Raw genomic sequence first — 21,781 nt, 5'->3', positions numbered from 1 at the left:
ACTGTCAAACGCTCCCTGAAACACTTCTGCGAGCAGGCCTTTCTAAACGACCTGGCCCGGGTACCCTGGAAGGATATTGACCTCATCCCGTCAGTTGAGGATGCCTGGTCATTCTTTAAAAGTTACTTCCTCACCATATTAGACAAGCATGCTCCGTTCAAAAAATGCAGAACCAAGAACAGATATAGCCCTTGGTTCACTCCAGACCTGACTGCCCTCGACCAGCACAAAAACATCCTGTGGCGAACTGCAATAGCATCAAAGAGCCCCCGTGATATGCAACTGTTCAGGGAAGTCAGGAACCAATACACGCAGTCAGTCAGGAAAGCAAAGGCCACCTTTTTCAAGCAGAAATTTGCATCCTGTAGCTCTAACTCCAAAAAGTTCTGGGATACTGTAAAGTCCATGGAAAACAAGAGCACCTCCTCCCAGCTGCCCACTGCACTGAGGCTAGATAACACGGTCACCACTGATAAGTCCGTGATAATCGAAAACTTCAACAAACATTTCTCAATGGCTGGCCATGCCTTCCACCTGGCGACTCCAACCTTGGCCAACAGCCCCGCCCCCCCCCGCTGCTACTCGCCCAAGCCTCCCCAGCTTCTCCTTTACCCATATCCAGATAGCAGATGTTCTGAAAGAGCTGGAAAACCTGGACCCATACAAATCAGCTGGGCTTGACAATCTGGACCCCCTATTTCTGAAACTGTCCGCCGCCATTGTCGCACCCCCTATTACCAGCCTGTTCAACCTCTCCTTCGTATCATCTGAGATCCCCAAGGATTGGAAAGCTGCCGCTGTCATACCCCTCTTCAAAGGGGGAGACACCCTGGACCCAAACTGTTACAGACCTATATCCATCCTGCCCTGCATAGCTAAGGACTTCGAAAGCCAAGTCAACAAACAGATCACTGACCATCTCAAATCCCACCGTACCTTCTCCGCTGTGCAATCCGGTTTCCGAGCCGGTCACGGGTGCACCTCAGCCACGCTCAAGGTACTAAACGATATCATAACCGCCATCGATAAAAGACATTACTGTGCAGCCGTCTTCATCGACCTGGCCAAGGCTTTCGACTCTGTCAATCACCATATTCTTATCGGCAGACTCAATAGCCTCGGTTTTTCTAATGACTGCCTTGCCTGGTTCACCAACTACTTTGCAGACAGAGTTCAGTGTGTCAAATCGGAGGGCATGTTGTCCGGTCCTCTGGCAGTCTCTATGGGGGTACCACAGGGTTCAATTCTCGGGCCGACTCTTTTCTCTGCATACATCAATGATGTTGCTCTTGCTGTGGGCGATTCCCTGATCCACCTCTACGCAGACGACACCATTCTGTATACTTCCGGCCCTTCCCTGGACACTGTGCTATCTAACCTCCAAACGAGCTTCAATGCCATACAACACTCCTTCCGTGGCCTCCAACTGCTCTTAAATGCTAGTAAAACCAAATGCATGCTTTTCAACCGTTCGCTGCCTGCACCCGCACGCCCGACTAGCATCACCACCCTGGACGGTTCCGACCTAGAATATGTGGACATCTATAAGTACCTAGGTGTCTGGCTAGACTGCAAACTCTCCTTCCAGACTCATATCAAACATCTCCAATCCAAAATCAAATCTAGAGTCGGCTTTCTATTCCGGAACAAAGCCTCCCTCACTCACGCCGCCAAACTTACCCTAGTAAAACTGACTATCCTACCGATCCTCGACTTCGGCGATGTCATCTACAAAATAGCTTCCAATACTCTACTCAGCAAACTGGATGCAGTTTATCACAGTGCCATCCGTTTTGTTACTAAAGCACCTTATACGACCCACCACTGCGACCTGTATGCCCTAGTCGGCTGGCCCTCGCTACATGTTCGTCGTCAGACCCACTGGCTCCAGGTCATCTACAAGGCTATGGTAGGTAAAGTGCCGCCTTATCTCAGTTCACTGGTCACGATGGCTACACCCACCCGTAGCACGCGCTCCAGCAGGTGTATCTCACTGATCATCCCTAAAGCCAAAACCTCATTTGGACGCCTTTCCTTACAGTTCTCTGCTGCCTGCGACTGGAACGAATTGCAAAAATCTCTGAAGTTGGAGACTTTTATCTCCCTCAACAACTTTAAAAATCTGCTATCCGATCAGCTAACCGATCGCTGCAGCTGTACATAGTCCATCTGTAAACTACCCACCCAATTTACCTACCTCACCCCCATACTGCTTTTATTTATTTACTTTTCTGCTCTTTTGCACACCAGTATCTCTTCTTGCACATGATCATCTGATGATTTATCACTCCAGTGTTAATCTGCTAAATTGTAATTATTCGATTTATTGCCTACCTCATGCCTTTTGCACACATTGTATATAGATTCTCTTTTTCCTACCATGTTATTGACTTGTTTATTGTTTACTCCATGTGTAACTCTGTGTTGTTGAAATAAAATTTAAAAAATTAAAAAATTAAAAACCAAGGTCGCCAGATGCACAGGGTTTCCTCCGAGACATTTGTGCTGCTAGCTTCTGGGTTGGATGCGAGCTGTGTTAAGAAGCAGTGCGGCTGGTTGGGTTGTGTTTCGGAGGACGCATGGCTTTCGACCTTCATCTCTCCCGAGCCTGTACGGGAGTTGTAGCGACGAGACAAGATAGTAACTACTAACAATTGGATACCACGAAATTGGGGAGAAAAAGGCGGTAATAAAATAAAATCATTGGCTTTCAGGGCATCATCTGCTGCTGAACGACAGCGCTGCATTGTGTGTCGGGGAGTGATCTTCAAGAAAACTGCAGAAAATTATCTGGCATCTCCCTCTCCCACTTGCGCAGCTGCCAAACTGAGCAGAGACCGCTGCTAAGCAGAGAGCGCACTAAACAGATAGCACAGATGCACATGGCCAAATCAATTCCAGTAATTAATTAAATAATAAAACATTTACTCTGACACGTTGCAATCCACTGTTAACAGGTCGGTGGGTCGGGACCCATAGAAAAGGCTGCCCTAAATTGTTCGGACGCTACAGACGGACGTTGGCAGATCGTCTGTGCCGACTTCAGATGAGTCCCAAGACGCTTGTGGGGGCTTTTCGGGGTCATAAAAAAACTGAGAACAACATTGTGTTCATGAGAATCTCATCTTTCCATAGAGGGGTCATAATAGTTTGTAGGCCAAACCATTCGACCGCTACAGACGATTTTGCGAGAAGACAGATTTTTGAGATGTCTCATGGTCTGACAAACACTGTTCTAGCTCTGTTACCTTTCACCACAGATGCGGACGTGCGACATCAGCGGATGCGGGGGATTGAGATGCATCCAATGCAAAAAACAGATATCTTAAACTGACAGATTTTTAAGGGGATTTTTGTATTATGCTAATTAGATTTTTGCGGGGCAGCGGAAAATCTACTCTAGGGGTTATTAAGAGCCAGTTGTCTACAAGTTCTTTCTTCTTCCTGATTCAGGTATATAAGGCTTGGGTGGAAGAAAAGCGACATAACATTTAGTTATGCCGACTATGTAGTTGGTGAGCGATGGATTGGCCATGTAGAAAACAAGCTCCCGGTCGGTTGTAAATAAATCACCCCCAATTTCATATTTTCTAAATTTTAATATATTAAGCTTCAGTATAAATGAGTGGGGGATGTTGAACGAGATGTCAGAATAAGTGGAAAACACAAGTTATAGAGTCAGATAAAGCAGAAATGGATGAAGATATACACAGCCCTCAACAAGCAAGGCATAGATGGCAATGACGAAGTGAGATGGAGAGGATCCCGGCGAAGGAAACGCTGATAAGTATTAGCAGAGAAATCTGCAAACTTAGAACCGAAGTGAGAGGGAACCTGACTACATTCAAGGACGAAGTTAAGAAGGAAATAAAGAAGGAGTTAGAGGAACTCAAACATGAAGTTACAGCGAGATCCAGGAAAACTTAAGGGGAACTTCACACCCAAAGTAAAGATTTTAAAGGGGCAGAGACACGAATCGAATAGCTGGAAGATCAAAACATGGAAATTGGCAAAGCTCTACTTCTTCCACTGAAACAACAACAGTGAATACAGGAGAAACTGAGTGACCTTGAGGGAAGGTCCAGGCACGACAATATCCGTGTTTACGATATTGCTGTGGATGCAGAAGGAAGAGATATGCCCCAATTCATAGAAGGTCTACTCAAAAATGAACGTTCTCTGCCGACAGACACAGATCTTCAGATCCAGAAAGCCTACAGGCCACTTGCTCAAAAACCAATACAATACCAAGGAAATGATTTTGAGGAAAGCCTGGCAGAAGAAGATTAAGCATGGAACATGCATACTGTCATTCGACCACGATTACGCCTCATGAGGTGATTCAGAGATGCAAATCCCCCATGGACAAAATGAGAATCAACAGGGAGTCCATCCAACGGTCTACATCAGTGTGGCTGAGGCAGTACTGTACATGAGGAAGATGGGATTCAGTATCGAGGTAGAGGAGAGGACGGGCTCAACAGCATCACCAGTGAGAGACAACTACAACAAGTGTTGACGTGGAGGCGTGTGGGAGGGGAGCAGAATTCAGCCAGAGCCGAAGGATAAGAGACGGTACAATGAGCAAGGGACAGATTGCAGGAATTCAAACGGAGACCTAATTCTATGGATACATATGTGATTTGTAATAACGGGTATGAGGAATTTGCTAAGGCTGAAATATGAGCCAAATAGCCTGCAACCTCAGCTCGGCTAATTTGTTCTGGGGATAAAACTGTCATTGTTTATAGGCTATAACCCAGCCTTGGATAGGGTCACTTGAGGATTAATGCCAATCGGTTAACATACTGACGTAACGTTATTTCCAGAAAATTATTGCTCAAAAGGCCTACTGTAAGGCCGACTGTTTACTTTAACTGCAACAACGTTTTATTCAGAAACTCACAAACGAAGTGAATCTTTCAAACGGAACACTGACTCTTTTGAATAGGAACCAAGACCTGCGGGTATGTGTCATTAACTGTTCCTAGCTAGAATGTGTAGAGGGAGAATTTATACTATCTCTGCACTGCTAGAGGGGCCTCCACATAGCGTGGATTTTTCTCCTCGGACCACACAGGGGGTGTGTGGGGAGGACTGCATTGGGCAACCCATTTTTGAAGGTCTACTTTTTGTTATCTTATTGAGATGTTCAGGGTTTGAATATTTTTTGTTACCGGGGTTCCAATACCATCTTGATGTATAAAAATAATGCAACATATGACTAATTAATCCACTGGGAGTTCGGCCCGTGAATGGCTTGAACAATCCTATTAAGAGAAGTAAGGTTTTTGCAAAAAAAAAAAAATGGGAAAGCACAGGCCATTTATCACAATTGGAACATGAAAAACTGAAAAACACATTCTACAGTTCTTTTAAATAGTAACACAGTGGGGGTCTGGCGGTCCTTATTATGAACTCTGTTCATTTTGAAAGTATTACGGAAATGAATGACAAAGAGGAGAGATTAACGGTGGTAAAGGGGAAAATATAACATAAAGAGGTAACATTCATTAATGTTTATGTCCCTCCAGAGAGTGAAAAGTTATTTTTTTACACATTTATTTTAATTTGTGCGGGCAATTTGAACCTGGTGTTAAATCATCTGGACACGACCAGTACTAAGAGAAATAAAAGGCACCTCAGAAAGTTGATTAATACCTCATTGATAGAACTGGGACTGATAGATATCTGGAAGGACCTCCACACATTGCAAAGGGATTATACCCGTTACTCTGTACTTCACTCAGTCTATTCTAGGAAGAGGTAGGGAGTGCAGTTACTCAACTTAAGAACAAAAATTCTCCAGGGGGCGACGGCTTCCCATCAGAGTGGTACAAAACCATCGAAGAGGAATTGACCCCTTTGCTTATACTGTATCATCCTTCAATTGGACCTTGAAGGAGGGCCTTACTCCACCATCGTGGAAGGAAGCTATTATCTCAATTTAGTTATACATTACATTTAACTATGGTTCCTTGAAAGCTTTCCTGAGAGGTTTTATTAATGTTTTGAGAATATACATTTTAGGTTATTTGAAGGTAATTAAATAACATTCTGAGAACATGTTTCAATTAGGCTTTTAATAACACTGCTAGGCTTAGGTTAATAGGATAGGATGCATGGAAATTAATTTGCTTAGGCATTAATCATGCAAACACATTTATTTTGTATTGTGGAAGGGAAGGGGAAGGGAAAGTTGTACCTTGTACAACTGAATGCATTCAACTGAAATGTGTCTTCCACATTTAACCCAACCCCTCGAAATCAGAGAGGAGCGGAGGGCTGCCTTAATCGACATCCACGTCTTCGGTGCCGGGGAACAGTGGGTTAACTGTCTTCTTCAGGGGCAGAACGACAAAGCACGGGTCAGTGAGATTCAAACCTATGATATTCTGTTCTATTTGTCAGGACCCGGTGCGAGAAACAGTCACTAATAATCGTCAGAACCCAGAAGATGAGGCAGACACAGCAGTACTAGAGATGGTGGTTTAATTAAAGAACAAAATCTTCAGGCAAAGAACTAAATCCACAATGTCCAAAACAAAGCCAAAAGGCACAAAATGGAAATCCTCCAAAATACAAAAGAAACTCCACAAAGTGGTAAAAAACAGCAGGGAAAAACAAACCTCAAAAGACTACTCAAATAATACACAAGAACTAAACCAGAGAACCTCTGGAAAATCCAACAAGAGAAATATCTGAATAAAACAAGGCTTGGGCTGGGGCTGGGTGCTAACTTACAAACACTGAGCAAGGAACTGAGGAACACACAGGGTTTAAATACTAACAAGGGAATGACCTACAGGTGCAAACAATAATTAGAGCAAGAAAAACAAAAGGTACAAAAAAGGTGCAATGGGGACATCTAGTGACCAAAACCCGAACAGTCTTGGCCAAAACCTGACACTATTTCCATGGAAATAGTCCACTGTGAAACCAGAATGGAGATACGGTAGCATGGCATGTTTATTTTTTTTACTTATACAAAGCTGTTAATTTGAATCTATTCAAACAGACTCCACCTCGAACAAAACAAGCAATCATTAAGATCAGGTGTGGCCAATTAGTTGAACACACTTAATTAACAAGATAGAAGATAGTGAGACCCAAAGTGGGTCATCTGAGTAAATGTATAGTTATATAATTAATTACTGGAATTGATTTGGCCAAGTGCAACTGCGCTCACTCTTTAGCAGCGGTATCTCAGCTCAGGTTGGCAGCTGCATGAGTGGGAGGAATATGCCTGTGTGCTTCATCGTGTACCGGATCGTTTTTCTGCAGTTTTCTAGATCACTCCGCGACCCACACGCTGAAGCACTGTCGTTCAGCAGCAGATGATGTGCTGTCATCCACTGACTTGTCATTCCCACTCGCCATCATCAAATGGACACAAGCTAGCCACAAGTTCTGAATGAGCTCAATCGTCATGAAATGCATATACAGCGATGAGTTTCTCTCTCTTGGTTTTGTACAAACTTTGAGAAATAACGAGGATCGCCCGCAATGTGTTTTGTACGGGGAAGTGCTTAGTAATGAGTCTCTCAAAACTAACAAATTAAAACGACACGTCCTGACCAAACATCCACAGCATGACAGTAAACCCAGGGAATTCTTTCAGAACAGGGCAGGATGCTTCAGGAAACAGTGCTTTGACAGTGGAAGAGTAAGTCATCTAGCAAGGCATTGTTGTAATTTTATAACAGGTGATGATAAGCAGAAATAAGGGAGCACCATCTCTCGTAGTAGACGTTGTGAGTTTCTCTTTCAAACAATGCCCTCGTGCTCAGCTAATAGCTAACGTTAGCCAAAGCAAGCTAAGTGACACTAGGGTTGCCAACTGTCCCGTATTACCCGGGATGTCCCTTATATAGGGCTAAATTGGTTTGTCCCATACGGGACACTCCCTTGTCCCGTACATTCATCCAATCACAGTATAGCGTAAACGCTCCAATTCCTGCAAAGTAATTTCTGTTGTTGTTCAGTCGGTTTGGCATATCAAGGAAATATGGATAAACTTGCTAAAAAAAGAAAAGACTGTGCAGCTCCAACAAACAATAGGAAGCAAAAAAAGACAGTGGTGACTCGACGAAAGCTTTCTGTGCTTTGTGCCGTCGGGAATTCTCAATAGGCCATGGAAGGGAGAATGACCTAACTCAGCATGCATCCACAGAAATGCACAAGAAGACCACGCTAGCTAAAGGTGCTAGCAATATCGGTGCATTCTTCGTGACGTCCACTGCGGAAAATAACAACATGGCGGAAAGTGAAGCCTCGTATGTGTACCATACGGTGAAACACGGACTCAGCTACAACAGCACCGACTGTCTTGTTAAGCTCAAGCTTTGCTTCATGACTCAAATGATGTGAAGAAGATGCACGTGGGAAGAACGAAAGCTGAGATAATTACAATGAATATTTTAGGACCAAATAACTGGGCGGGATATTTTGGATGATCTGTCCCCGACCGAAGGTGAGCCCGTGTATTTCTCAGTTGCCAGTGATGCCTCAAACAAGGTAAATAGAAACATGTCTCCAGTGAGCGTGAGATTTTTCTCTCTGTCTGATGGAGTGCAGTGCAAGTTACTTGACTTTTATGAAGACAATGATGAAACTGCAAATGGCATACATCGAGCTCTGATGAACTGTCTGGAAAAGCATGAACTGGATATTAGACACATCACAGCCCTATGCGGCAGATAATGCCAATGTCAACTTTGGAAAACACCTTTCCGTTTACCAGTTATTGAGCAGTGCCAACAATCACATTCTGAAAGATAATTGCCCGGCACACATAGCTCATAATGCCTGCAAGAACGCCTGCGATCAGCTGTCAGTGGATATTGAGACATTTGTTTTAAAGATCTACAGCCACTTCTCAGTATCTGCTTCCCGAAGAGAGGAACCGCTTGCATTTTTTTTTGCCTTTGTTGACATTGAATGGAGTGAAATCCTGCGACATGTTTGCACACGATGGCTCGCTCTTCAGCCGGCTGTCGATTGTCTCCTGCAAAGCTGGCCAGCTCTTACTTCATACTTCAGGTCCCTTGGGGAGACTTGCCCTGTGGCACGGAAGAGTGCTTTTGAGTATGAAGAAAAAATGGAAGCTGCTGAGATTTATCTGATTTAACTGATTTAACTGATGTCAGTTAGCCTATCAGAAGCTTCTAAAGCCATGACATAATTTTCTGGAATTTTCCAAGCTGTTTAAAGGCACAGTCAACTTAGTGTATGCAAACTTCTGATCCACTGGAATTGTGATAAGTGAAATAATATGTCTGTAAACAATTGTTGGAAAAATGTATTGTGCCATGCACAAAGTAGACGTCCTAACTGACTTGCCAAAACTATAGTTTCTTAACAAGAATTTTCTGGAGTGGTTGGAAAACTAGTTTTAATGACTCCAACCTAAGTGTATGTAAACTTCCGACTTCAACTGTAAATCAAAAGAAGGTCATATTTAGATAAAAATATTTTTACATGATAGTTCATTGTTGTTGGTTTTTGACAAAAGGCTTTCTCTGCTCCTCTAACAGACCTTCAAAGGGAACAGAGTTATCCTCAAAGCTTCATACTAGGTGAGCCTAAATATAGCAAATATATTTATACATAAGGCAAAGAAGCCCCACACTATAGGAGAGGAGCTCATCAAACCATGCCTGAGGGATGTCTGTGTATCTCTTTTGGGCGAGGAGGCAGTACAAAAAGTGTACTCAGTCCCACTTTTCAATGACACAGTGGGCAAAAGAATAAGATATATGTCAGTTGACATACAAGCATCTGTGATAGTAAAGATGAAACAGCACAAGAATTTCTCTCTTCAATTAGATGAGTCAGTAGATGTGGCTGGAATTCCGCAATAGATGGTATATGCATGATACGTATTTGATGATGATATCCAGGAGGAATTTCTTTTCTGTGACCATCTACAAACAACAACAAGGGGAGAGGACATTTTTAGGGTGGTAGACACTCATTTGAAAGACTTACAAATTGACTAGGCAAATTGTGTTGGGATTTGCACTGATTGAGCAAGATGCATGACTGGGTGCAACTACGGATTCATAGCTCATGTCCGCAGAGTGGTGCCCAACGTGAAATTGACACATTGTATTCTGCACAGGCAGTCTTTGGCCAGCAAAGCATTACAACCTAACCTAGGGGCTGTTTTTGACTCAGTTGTAAAGGTGGGGAATCTGACCAAGAAGAGACCTCTTCAAACAAGACTGTTCAGAGAGCTTTGCAATGAGATGGGAGCAGACCATAAACACCTGCTCTTTCTTGGTGGGGTTAGGGGAGGGTCCTGGAGAGGCTGTGGGAACTGAGAGAGGAGGATCTGGCCTATCTGAAGAAAGAGGACAGCGACCTTGCTGACAAACTGTGTTTGGCTAGGCTGGCTTACCTGGTTGACATTTTCAGAAAACTCAATGAGCTGAACACAAGCCTCCAGGGCAAGGAATCAACCATTTTGGAGCTTGAAGATGGCATCAGAGGATTCACTGCATGCCTGGGATTGTGGCAGTCACAGCTGAAGGCTGGAGCATATGGCATGTTCCCTGTTCTGTCAGCTCACATGCAGGTGATAGATTCCCCCCTATGTGAACCTGTGAAGAAGGACATGGCTGAGCACATGGCCAGCCTGCAGCAGAACTTTGACCGGTACTTTCCTAACCCACAGAAATCTCAAAAAACTTCAATGGGTGAGGTATCCCTTTCAAGCAGTGTCCTCATCAGACCTAGGACTAGTCTGCCAGAGATGGAGGCCTTAGTGACGCTACAAGCAAACAATGGAAGCAAGATGCTTTTTGAGGCAAACACACTCACACAGTTCTGGGTTGCTCATCTACAGCAGGAAGATGTCTCCTGCCTGGCTGAGGAAGCAGTAGATGTTCTGATCCAGTTTGGCACCACATAGCTATGCGAGTCAGATTATCAACTCTGGCATACTTAAAAAACAAGTACAGAAACAGACTCCATGCATGACCTGTCAAAACCTAAGCCCAGAATAGACCTGGTTGTTGAAAACTTCAACCAGCCACACACGTCTCATTAGGACTGTGTGTATGTATGCTGGTCTACATCTGTGTGATGTGATCAATCAGTTTATTCCTATTCAGAATACACATTATATATTGTATTTTATCAGCAACAGTTCCAACCTATACTTTTTTACAACAATAATTTCTACAGTAAGATAAAATAAAAATAAACATTATTTTACCAGGTAAGTTGACTGAGAACACATTCTCATTTACAGCAATGACCTGGGGAATAGTTATAGGGGAGAGGAGCGGGATGAATGAGCCAATTGTAAGCTGGGGATGATTAGGTGACCATGATGGTATGAGGGGCAATTTGGGAATTTAGCCAGGACACCGGGATTAACACCCCTACTCCTACGATAAGTGCCATGGGATCTTTAATGACCTGAGAGAGTCAGGACACCTGTTTAACATCCCATCAGAAATACAGCACCCTACACAGGGCAGTGTCATTGCAATATATTTTAGACCAGAGGAAAGAGTGCCTCCTACTGGCCCTCCATCACCACTTCCAGCAGCATCTGGTCTCCTATCCAGGGACTGACCAGGATCAACCCTGCTTAGCTTCAGAAGCAAGCCAGCAGTGGGATACCGGGTGTTATGTACAGTGGCCTGATTCTTTTTGTACTGTTACTTAGGGTTGCATTATCAAAAACTGAGCCTGTGTGTGTGTGTGTGTGTGTGTGTGTGTGTGTGTGTGTGTGTGTGTGTGTGTGTGTGTGTGTGTGTGTGTGTGTGTGTGTGTGTGTGTGTGTGTGTGTGTGTGCTTTGTTCACAGGAGGTTGGTGGCACCTTAATTTGGGAGGACAGGCTCATGGTGATGGCTGGAGCAGAATTAGCGGAATGGTATCAAATACATCAAACACATGCTTTCCAGGTGTTTGGTGCCATTCCATTCGTTCTGTTCCAGCCATTATTATGAATCTTCCTCCCCTCAGCAGCCTCCTGTGGTTCTGTTATACATCTGTGTGATGTGATCAGTCAGTTTATTTCAATTCAGAATGAAAATAATTTATAGTATTTTAACAGCTGCAGTCTCAGCTAGACAGATATGTAAGACTGTTTTTAATGGGGAAAATAAACATGAATAGCTATTTATATGGGTATTTCATTATTTGATTTTGTCTATATTGCATTTGTTATAGGCATAACGGCAATGAAGGTTTGCTACAGATTCAAATAGAAACTAGAGGGAACTGTTTGCCGCGGGTTCACCACTAGGGGCAAAAATTTGCAAGCGTCTGGCTTTATTATGTGGCACACTATTTATTTTGCATCAAATTCACCACAAACCTTGCTGGAAGTTTACTGCAACACAAACAATTGTAAGTGTAAAACAGAGGAAATCATAAAGCATTGGGAGAAAAATGTGGGGAAAAGGCAGTTTTGTAGAATTTAAATGTTTTGTTTTTATAATTTTTTGAACTACTTCATTACTTATGAAATATTATTAATCAGCAAAAAACATCCAAAACAACAAATCACCAGTGAAAGATAAAGTATTGGAAAAGCGACATACATTTTTCCAAATGTCAGTAACTCTTGCCTTCATAACCCAGGCAATTTTTCCTGATAGGATTTATATTGCTATGATTGGTATGTTAGCCTTTCGACAGAAATGTTATTACAGTAGGCCTTTACATGTCATATCAACACTTGCCCCTCTTTAAAAAAAAGCTATATTTACTGATCATGATTGAGGTTGAAATATTGATGAGTGTGAAACCATAGCTGTGTTTATTCCTCCACAGCTCTCTCTAGTCCTGCTGAGTGCCCTGAATCAAGACCTCATCCAGTTTACTCTGCAGCCTGGGGTTCAGATTAACGTCTATGCCACACGACTGTCTCCAGGTCAGCCAGTCTACTGTGTTCACAGTATAGTCGGATGTCTGGCTATAGGATAGTTACAGATATAAGGTCCTGCCTACTACTATGCAATTACAATCAATTCAAAGGGTTTTGCATGTTGGCCATTTTGGAATGATGTTATTATGAAGTAGAATAAAATGGAATAATAACAGTCTCCACACCCCCAAGACAACACCCACGCATGCACACACACACACTTGAGAGGTCGTTAGCACAGGGTCAGCCACAGAGCAATGTACCGGGAGCAACATTTTTTATTAAGTGACTTGCTCAAGGCCAAAACAGCATGAAATTGCTACAGAGATTTGAACCAGCAACCTTCCAGTTTGCATAGCATTCTGCTTCTCTAACCTCTAGGCTAACTGCTGTTGAGAAGTCTAGTACCATAACAGCTTTATGAGAACGGTATAAGACATAACGCATGTTGTTTTGATCATTAAGGTCAAATTCAGTTACACTACGGTGTTGAAAATCCTCACAGCACTCGGGAGTGTGATGCCAGAAGAAAAGACAGCCCTCTATTTCTCTCTAATGTCTAAATACTTTTTCCCACCTCTATTTTTTTTCCAAGCTCCTATCATGGACACCAGTGAGAGTGGTCACAATGGTGCTACAGTCATTATGCTAGTGTCAGCCGTATTTGTGGGTTTGGCAGTTTTCGTTATCTACAAGTTCAAAAGGTAAAGTATCCCCGACTTCATTTTAACTGAGCTGATTCTAATGAGAGTGATAGTATCAATTTAGGCCATTCTCACACGCCAATCCATAAGCAAATTAATATGTACATCTTACTTCACGAATCCAATAGCTTAAACTAGTCAAAACATGAACTATCTTTAGAGACATCCTAACAATTGGACATCATCAAAGCCACTCTTCTCTTTCCTATACTCTTAAATATTCCCGGGAATGACAATCAATGTTTTAAGTGCTGAATGAGTGTATTCTGCAGTCAATGTTCATCTATCTAAAAATGTGAATGTTGACATTTCTGAAATGATAAATAGAGTCATTCAGCGAGAGGCATTCAACAGAATGGTAGCAATGGTTGAAAAGATAAGACCCGAGACAACATACAATGGCATATAAAATGGATAGTATCCTCGATTATTTAACTAGGCAAGTCAGTTAAGAACAAATTCTTATTTACAATGACGGCCTAGGAACAATGGATTAACTGCCTTGTTCAGGGGCAGAACGACAGATGTTTTTACCTTGTCAGGTTGGGGATTTGATCTAGCAACCTTTCAGTTACTGGCCCAATGCTCTAACCTTTAGAGTAGTTGCCGCCCCTGCTTCCATTGCATTGCAAAAGACCACACTCTCCCATAAGTTTAAATTATGACTATACTCAAAGTGTTAAAGTGTGTGAATCTGTCACTTTTAAAGATAATGAGGTTTGTTCATAGATCAACATTTATCACAACAGTGAAAAGGTACTGTAAATACCCCATGAAACCCAGATTTATCAGAAAATTTAACAGGGAGTTTTACTCCATTTTTCCCTCATCGGTGGTAAATATAATTTATGAGATATATTACACAAGTGATTAAGCAGAGAACCAAGCTAGCACATACAATTCTGAAAACCATATGTTTCTTAGAGCTTGGTCACTAATGTTCTCACAACATTTAACGTTTTTCACATTGGCTTCGTTCCCACAACCAATGTGAAACCAAAAACATACTTTCCAACAACTTCCAAAGAACCAAATGTGCTAGCTGGGAGCTAACAATGTATTTACTATTCATTTGACTTGCTGTTAACTATTTTGTACAATGTATATTTCCTATAGGAAGATCCCTGGCATCAACATCCACACAAATGAGCGAGAGAAACAACAGGAAGTGATCCCTTCGGTGGTGTCTATAGCTGTCCCAAACCCTGAGGGGGACATGGTGAGCACTTTGGAGCACTTGGACACAGGGCCAGATGCACGTGGCATAGGTAAGGTATCCTTCATAAAGAGGACAGTTACTGATAAGTAGTTATTATGGGCCTATTGATGAGACAGCTATAAATGCACATATTTTACCTTTATATAGTGGTGTACTGCTCTATTAAAGGGATAGTTCTACATTTTGGCAAAACAAACTCATCTGACAGAGGCAGATGAACTCATGGATAAAATTTGTATGTCTTTACTTGCGGTTTGAAGTCAGTTGAAGGTCGTTTCTGGACCCTTTGCTATTTAACGTTAGCACAATGACTGGAAGTCTACAGGAACAGCTAGCATGCTACCAGAAATGATTTTTCTTCCCAGAAACTACCTTCAACTTCCTTCAAACTGCACACAGAGACATAAAAATGGTATCCATGAGTTGATCTGATGACTTAATTGCCAATATTTTGCATTACTTATTATTTTGAAATGTTTTCACAGGTAGATCAAAACAATACATTGAAATTGCAATGTCCTTACTCTCCTCGTTAAGTTGATACCTTCTTATATGTTTTCTTTGGTAATGTGAGATAGTGTCCTATCATGCCAATAAACCTAATTGAATTGAACTGCATGCTGAAGTTATTTTTGAATTTATGAATTAATTAGTGTCCTAAGAATGTAGCAGTGCAGCGAGAATGCTATATTATAATAGTGATACATGACTCTGTAGAGCTGTAGTTGATGTAGTCCTTCCAAATGTCAAGGGAGATTTGTTAGCATGGAAGATGGATATGCTTGCATGGAAAAATAGATATGCTAGTGTGCTAATGCTGATATATAATGTATTATCTGTCTCTTGTGTCACATGTCTCTGGCTAGGATACCTACCATCTCACACAGACGTCAAACTCTCAGATGAAACTCCCCATATGTTTTAATGCTGAGTCTACAGCCAACTTGTAAGCAATACATCTTTTTGGCAGTTGCTTCCAGCAAACTCTGAAACCATGGAAAAAATGGAAGGTCTCCAGTGTTTTCTACCCATGCATGGACAGACCATCTCACACTGTGCTGCCTGGACTATAGGAGGAGACTACAGATTTTTCTGGCGTCTTGAAAAGGGTCATTTTTAATCGAAATACTTGTATTTTTGCAAGAACATTGCACGTTTATGAAAATAGTGTAATTATAGAACTGCTGAACTAAAGATAATTTGACTCAGCTGGTTACAGTCGTGTGTATGACTTCAAGACAAGCAACAGTAAAGCAACAGTAATGTACAGTAATCTATTTCTCTTGAGTGTTCCATTTCTAGTACGTCTCTGGTGGTAGGTGTGTGGAGGATGTGTCAGTTAACTTAGGCCCCGATTCCGACCCGAGTTAAGCACATGTAAATGGAACGTTATTCCCTTTTTATGCACTTTTCTCTCTTTCTCTCTATTATGACCTTGAACTTAACCATTGTGTAGTCTTAACATTCTGTATACTCCCCTTGTCTTCACAAACCCCTAAAATAAAGCAGCTTAATTGAATTTGAAAACGCAAATCTATTTTGCATGAAGAAACAACCTGTCATTCATCACAAACTTTGTGAATATCTGGGTTTTCCCTCTTCACAATGCAGAAAGACTGCATTTAATCAGTGGACACTGCTTGTTTTTCTATTACAACACACCTGTCATAATTGTTTTCTTTACTAAAGTAGAGGTTTATTATTATTATTATTATTGCTAAAGGTACTGCATAGGTGTAAACAAACATGTTTTTTAGCAAGAGATAGCACTTGTATAGACTAAGAAAGTAGCAGAAATGTGCAGAAAGTAGTTTTGAATGCATTTTATTGAAAGGAAACTAACAGTCTTGAACTTTTTTGGCAACGTGGTGATGTATTCTTATATACTGTACAATGAGGATTTCAACTACAAAATACAAGTCTTCTCCCATTTTTTTTAACCATTGCCCCCACCCACAAGGTGTATATAAAACAACAATAAATAATAATAAAATAAGATAATAGATACAAAACAAAAATGTGAAGAACATACATCAATCAACTGTAATTAGCACATGTAGGACAGTATGCAAGTGTGTGTGCATGGATGTATTTCTCACATGTGCAGCACATAGTATTTGTTTTACAGTCCTTCTTTGGGAGGCAGAATTGGAATCTCCTCCTCTTGCCTGCCCCAGCTGCAGCCTCATGAGGACACATCAATGATGTTATGGAAGATGGCCAGGGGCCAGCAGGCAGTCATTCTCCTGCAGATGTAAGTTCCAAACACCTTGTCCAGGTTGTCCATGTCTCCTTTGTTGTGGTTGTAGTCCAAGATGATGGCTGGCTTTCTGCCCTTACAATCACTGATCTTGAAACACACTGATCTGTTTAACCTGTCTTTGTGTCTGTCTCCACCCACCTCCAGGTGTCACCTGTTTTCCTCATTAGCCCCGGGGTACTTATTCCTGTGTTCCCTGCTTGTCTGTTGTCAGTTTGTCTTGTTTGTCAAGTCAACCAGCGTGCTTTTTCCTGTTCTCCTGCTTTTTCCTTCTCTCTGTTTTGCTAGTCCTCCCGGTTGTGACCCTTGCCTATCTGGACTCTGAACCAGCCTGCATGACCATTCTGCCTGCCCTGACCTCGAGCCTGCCTGCCCCTCTGTACCTTCTGGACTCTGACCTGGTTTTGCCTGTCCATGACCATTCTCTTGCCTACCTCTTGGATTATAAAAAATATCAGAGACTCAAACCATCTGCCTCCAGTGTCTGCATCTGAGTCTCGCCTTGTGCCCTTGTAGATCTCAGCTGTTTTGTGCAGTGTGCTCAGGAGGACCACATTCTTGTTCCTCTCTGGGAGGTAAGAAACTAGGGTGGGGGTGAAGGCAAACTTTGATGAGAAGGCCTCTCTCCCCATTGTTGCGAGGAGTGCAGGGGGGAGCTCAGGCTTGTTCTTTCTAACTGTGCCAACCATGGTGATCTTCCTCTTCAGGAGCTGCTGGCTGAGTTCATAAGAGGTGAAGACATTTTCACACGTGACATTGTGCCCCCTCAGTCCATCTGTCACATTAAGCACAACTCCCATCCCCTGGTTCTTCTCCGGGCCTCCACCTGTTGGCTTCCCTGTGTAGACTTGCATCTTCCAAGCGTTGCTGGATTGTGCATTACAGGCCACCCATGTCTTGATGCCATACTTTGCTGGCTTGCTGGGCATATACTGCTGGAAAGGACAGCGACCTTTTGACAAAAGAGATCACTATACATTTATACAATTAACAGTGAAAATCACTTACAGTTGAAGTCGGAAGTTTACATATACTTCGGTTGGAGTCATTAAAACTTGTTTTTCAACTACTCCACGAATTTCTTGTTAACAAACTATAGTTTTGGCAAGCCAGTTAGGACATCTACTTTGTGCATGACACAAGTCATTTTTCGAACAATTGTTTACAGACAGATTATTTCACTTATAATTCACTGTATCACAATTCCAATGGGTCAGAAGTTTACATACACAAAGTTGACTGTGCCTTTAAACAATTTGGAAAATTCCAGAAAATTATATCATGGCTTTAGAAGCTTCTGATAGGCTAATGGATATTATTTGAGTCAATTGGAGGTGTACTTCTGGATGTATTTCAAGGCCTACCTTCAAACTCAGTGCCTCTTTGCTTGACATCATGGGAAAATCAAAAGAAATCAGCCAAGACCACAGAAAAACTATTGTAGACCTCCGCAAGTCTGGTTCATCCTTAGGAGCAATTTACAAATGCCTGAAGGTACCACGTTTATCTGTACAAACAGTAGTATGCAAGTATAAACACCACGGGACCACTCAGTCGCCATACCGCTCATGAAGGAGACGTGCTCTGTCTCCTAGAGATGAACGTACTTTGGTGCGAAAAGTGCAAATCAATCCCAGAACAACAGCAAGGGACCTTGTGAAGATACTGGAGGAAGCAGGTACAAAGTAATTATATCCACAGTAAAACGAGTCCTTTTTCGAGATAACCTGAAAGGCCGCTGAGCAAGGAAGAAGCCACTGCTCCAAAACCGCCATAAAAAAGCCAAACTGTGGTTTGCAACTTCACACGGGGACAACGATCGTACGTCCTGGAGAAATGTCCTCCGGTCTGATGAAACAAAAATAGAACTGTTTGGCCATAATGACCATCGTCACGTTTGGAGGAGAAAGGGGGAGGCTTGCAACCCAAAGAATACCATCCCAACCGTGAAGCACGGGGGTGGTAGCATCATGTTGTGGGGGTGCTTTGCTATAGGAGGGACTGGTGCACTTCACAAAATAGATGACATCATGAGGAATGAAAATGATGTGGATATAATTTTAGCAACATCTCAAGACTTCAGTCAGGAAGTTAAGGCTTGGTCGCAAATGGGTCTTCCAAATGGACAATGACTCCAAGCATACTTCCAAAGTTGTGGCAAAATGGCTTAAGGACAACAAAGTCAAGGTATTGGAGTGGCCATCACAAAGCCCTGACCTCAATCCTATAGAAAATTTGTGGCCAGAACTGAAAAACCATGTGCGAGCAAGGAGGCCTACAAACCTGACTCAGTTATACCAGCTTTGTCAGGAGGAATGGGCCGAAATTCACCCAATTTATTGTGGGAAGCTTGTGGAAGGCTACCCGAAACGTTTGACCCAAGTTAAACAATTTAAAGGCAATGCTACCAAATACTAATTAGGTGTATGTAAACTTCTGATCCACTGGGAATGTGATGAAAGAAATCAAAGCTGAAATAAATCATTCTCACTGCTATTATTCTGACATTTCACATTCTTAAAATATAGTGGTGATCCTAACTGACCTAAGACAGGGAATTTTTACTAGGATTAAATGTCAGAAATTGTGAAAAACTGAGTTTAAATGTATTTGGCTAAATTGTATGTTAACTTCCAACTTCAACTGTACATAAACTATATGAAAATAAAAATGTACCTCTGAATGGAACCAGTTGCTCATCCACTGTTACTTCAGGCCCAGGGTTGTAGAGGTATGGCAGACGCTCCACCCACTTCTCCCAGACCTCTCTTATGTCCTCCAGTTTGTCTCTCACATGTCTTGCAGGTCTTGACTCACGGTTATCAAATGGTAGCATTCTTGAGAAAGTGTGAAAGACTTTCAGTGGCATCGTGGCATGGAAAATTGCATTTCTATTCTGCATCCCAGAGACTACATGTAGCCTCGCCTCGGGACCTATACACACCCGCTAAGATTAGCAGCCCTATGTAGGCACGCAGGTCAATCTCATCCATCCTTTTCCAGTTGTCTCCATATTCAGGAAACTTTTTTCAAATTTGTCATCTCCAGGATGATATTTTCGATGGCTGGTGTGATGAGCACGTAGAATATTGAGGCGATGTCCTGGGCATGGGCAACTGCATGTCTTGTGGGCCCTGGGGTAATCCTTATGACATTTGTGCTGCCCTGGTTGTCATATGGTGACAAGGACCATGTTATGTTGCTGTTCATTGACAAAAATGTCTCTTTCAGCTTGAGGGATTTCTTTTTCATCTGAAGATGATACATCGTTCTCTGGGTTGTCTTCTTCCCTATCTTCTTCTTCAGATACCTCCTCCTCTTCTAAATCATTGTTCTCTTGTTACTCCTGGACATCTGAAAAATATCAGATCTACGACCTGTTGGGCACTGAAACGTGCACTCGTGGCTTCAGCAAAGAGAGAACTTGAGGGGACTGTCATCTGCAGCTCATTTATAGCCACTGACTGCATTCCCCATTAGTAAACAATGCTTTCAAGAAATGTAAAATGTTGTTTATTTTGTCTGAAATAGTTTTTATTTTGTCTGTGAACTGGAGTCATGTGTGGAGTGTGTGTGTGTGTGTGTGTGTGTGTGTGTGTGTGTGTGTGTGTGTGTGTGTGTGTGTGTGTGTGTGTGTGTGTGTGTGTGTGTGTGTGTGTGTGTGTGTGTCTTGGTGGTTTTACTGGTGTGTAAATTATTTTATAACTGTCGGGTCAAAAATGAACCTAAGACAATCTTTGTACCCTGGTGGTGTACAGCTTTCATGGAACTATGAACGAAGACGATGTTTCACTTTTTCTAATGTTGGTGTCAGTCTAGGAAAAGTCAATTTCGAGGTTGAAAAAATATTATTTAGTGGGTTGTTTCTGCTGTTAAACATAGTGGCGGGACATTTTTTACCCTTAAGACAACACAAGGGTTAAGCATGAGAATAGCATGATATTCATAGGCTTTTTGTTGGGAGGTGGGGGGATCTAAGAAATTAAGGTGTGGTGGATGATGGTCTACAGATAAGCCATATTCTGACCTTGACTTTATTCCCTCGTAATTCCACCACTTTTGTGCGCGAGGAAATCATGAATAAGGTTGAGTGAACCTAACGGTTCCAAGTGGAAAAATCATCTACTTTCGTTTTTTCCAATATAAATAACAGCATTCTCCATGCACTGCAATTTATAAAATGGATAAGAGCTATTGATAAGTGCTAGGTAAATGAGTAATCCATTTGGAGATGGGGATTGTAAATACACGTTCATTTAGATTATTTTCCTTATGATCCCTGGATACGAATGTGAAACCAGCCATATTGAAGCAAACAGAAAATCACATCAATATGACATGTATTGTGGCCCGTTTTCCACAGTGAAATAGACTATAAATAGCTGTCCCGTTATTCACAATTTTAAGTGTGTACCCTCATAATTTGCGTGGATGAAATTTGGACACCAAAGGTATAGGCTTCTGTAGGGCTGAACCTACCGAGTTGATGTACCAGTCCTGCTGTTTTCAACTCTCTAGAGACAGCAGGAGCGGTAGAGATACTCTGAATGATCGGCTATGAAAAGCCAACTGACATTTACTCCTGAAGTGCTGACCTGTTGCACCCTCGACAACCACTGTGATTATTATTTTGACCCTGCTGGTCATCTATGAACATATGAACATCTTGGCCATGTTCTGTTATAATCTCCACCCGGCACAGCCAGAAGAG

The 21,781-nt window shown here is 42.2% G+C and overlaps 1 protein-coding gene across 2 annotated transcripts in view; it reads left to right on the top strand.

Moving 5' to 3' along the window:
- Nucleotides 1-16,868, top strand: part of LOC129857438 (VPS10 domain-containing receptor SorCS1-like) — an 89,444-nt gene extending 72,576 nt beyond the window's left edge. The window contains exons 24-27 of one of the 2 annotated variants that reach the window (XM_055925697.1): nt 12,794-12,893; nt 13,483-13,591; nt 14,708-14,810; nt 15,677-16,868. In XM_055925697.1, the coding sequence (XP_055781672.1) occupies nt 12,794-12,893; nt 13,483-13,591; nt 14,708-14,810; nt 15,677-15,760 (396 nt within the window). In that variant the 3' untranslated portion in view covers nt 15,761-16,868. Of the gene's footprint in view, nt 1-12,793; nt 12,894-13,482; nt 13,592-14,707; nt 14,860-15,676 lie in introns of both variants that reach the window. The other variant, XM_055925687.1, reaches the window with a different exon arrangement.
- The last annotated feature ends 4,913 nt before the right edge of the window (nt 16,869-21,781 follow it).

Source organism: Salvelinus fontinalis, chromosome 1, assembly GCF_029448725.1.
Source record: "Salvelinus fontinalis isolate EN_2023a chromosome 1, ASM2944872v1, whole genome shotgun sequence".
Classification (NCBI taxonomy): Eukaryota; Metazoa; Chordata; class Actinopteri; order Salmoniformes; family Salmonidae; genus Salvelinus; species Salvelinus fontinalis.
This window is presented reverse-complemented; position numbering and strand designations above follow the sequence as displayed.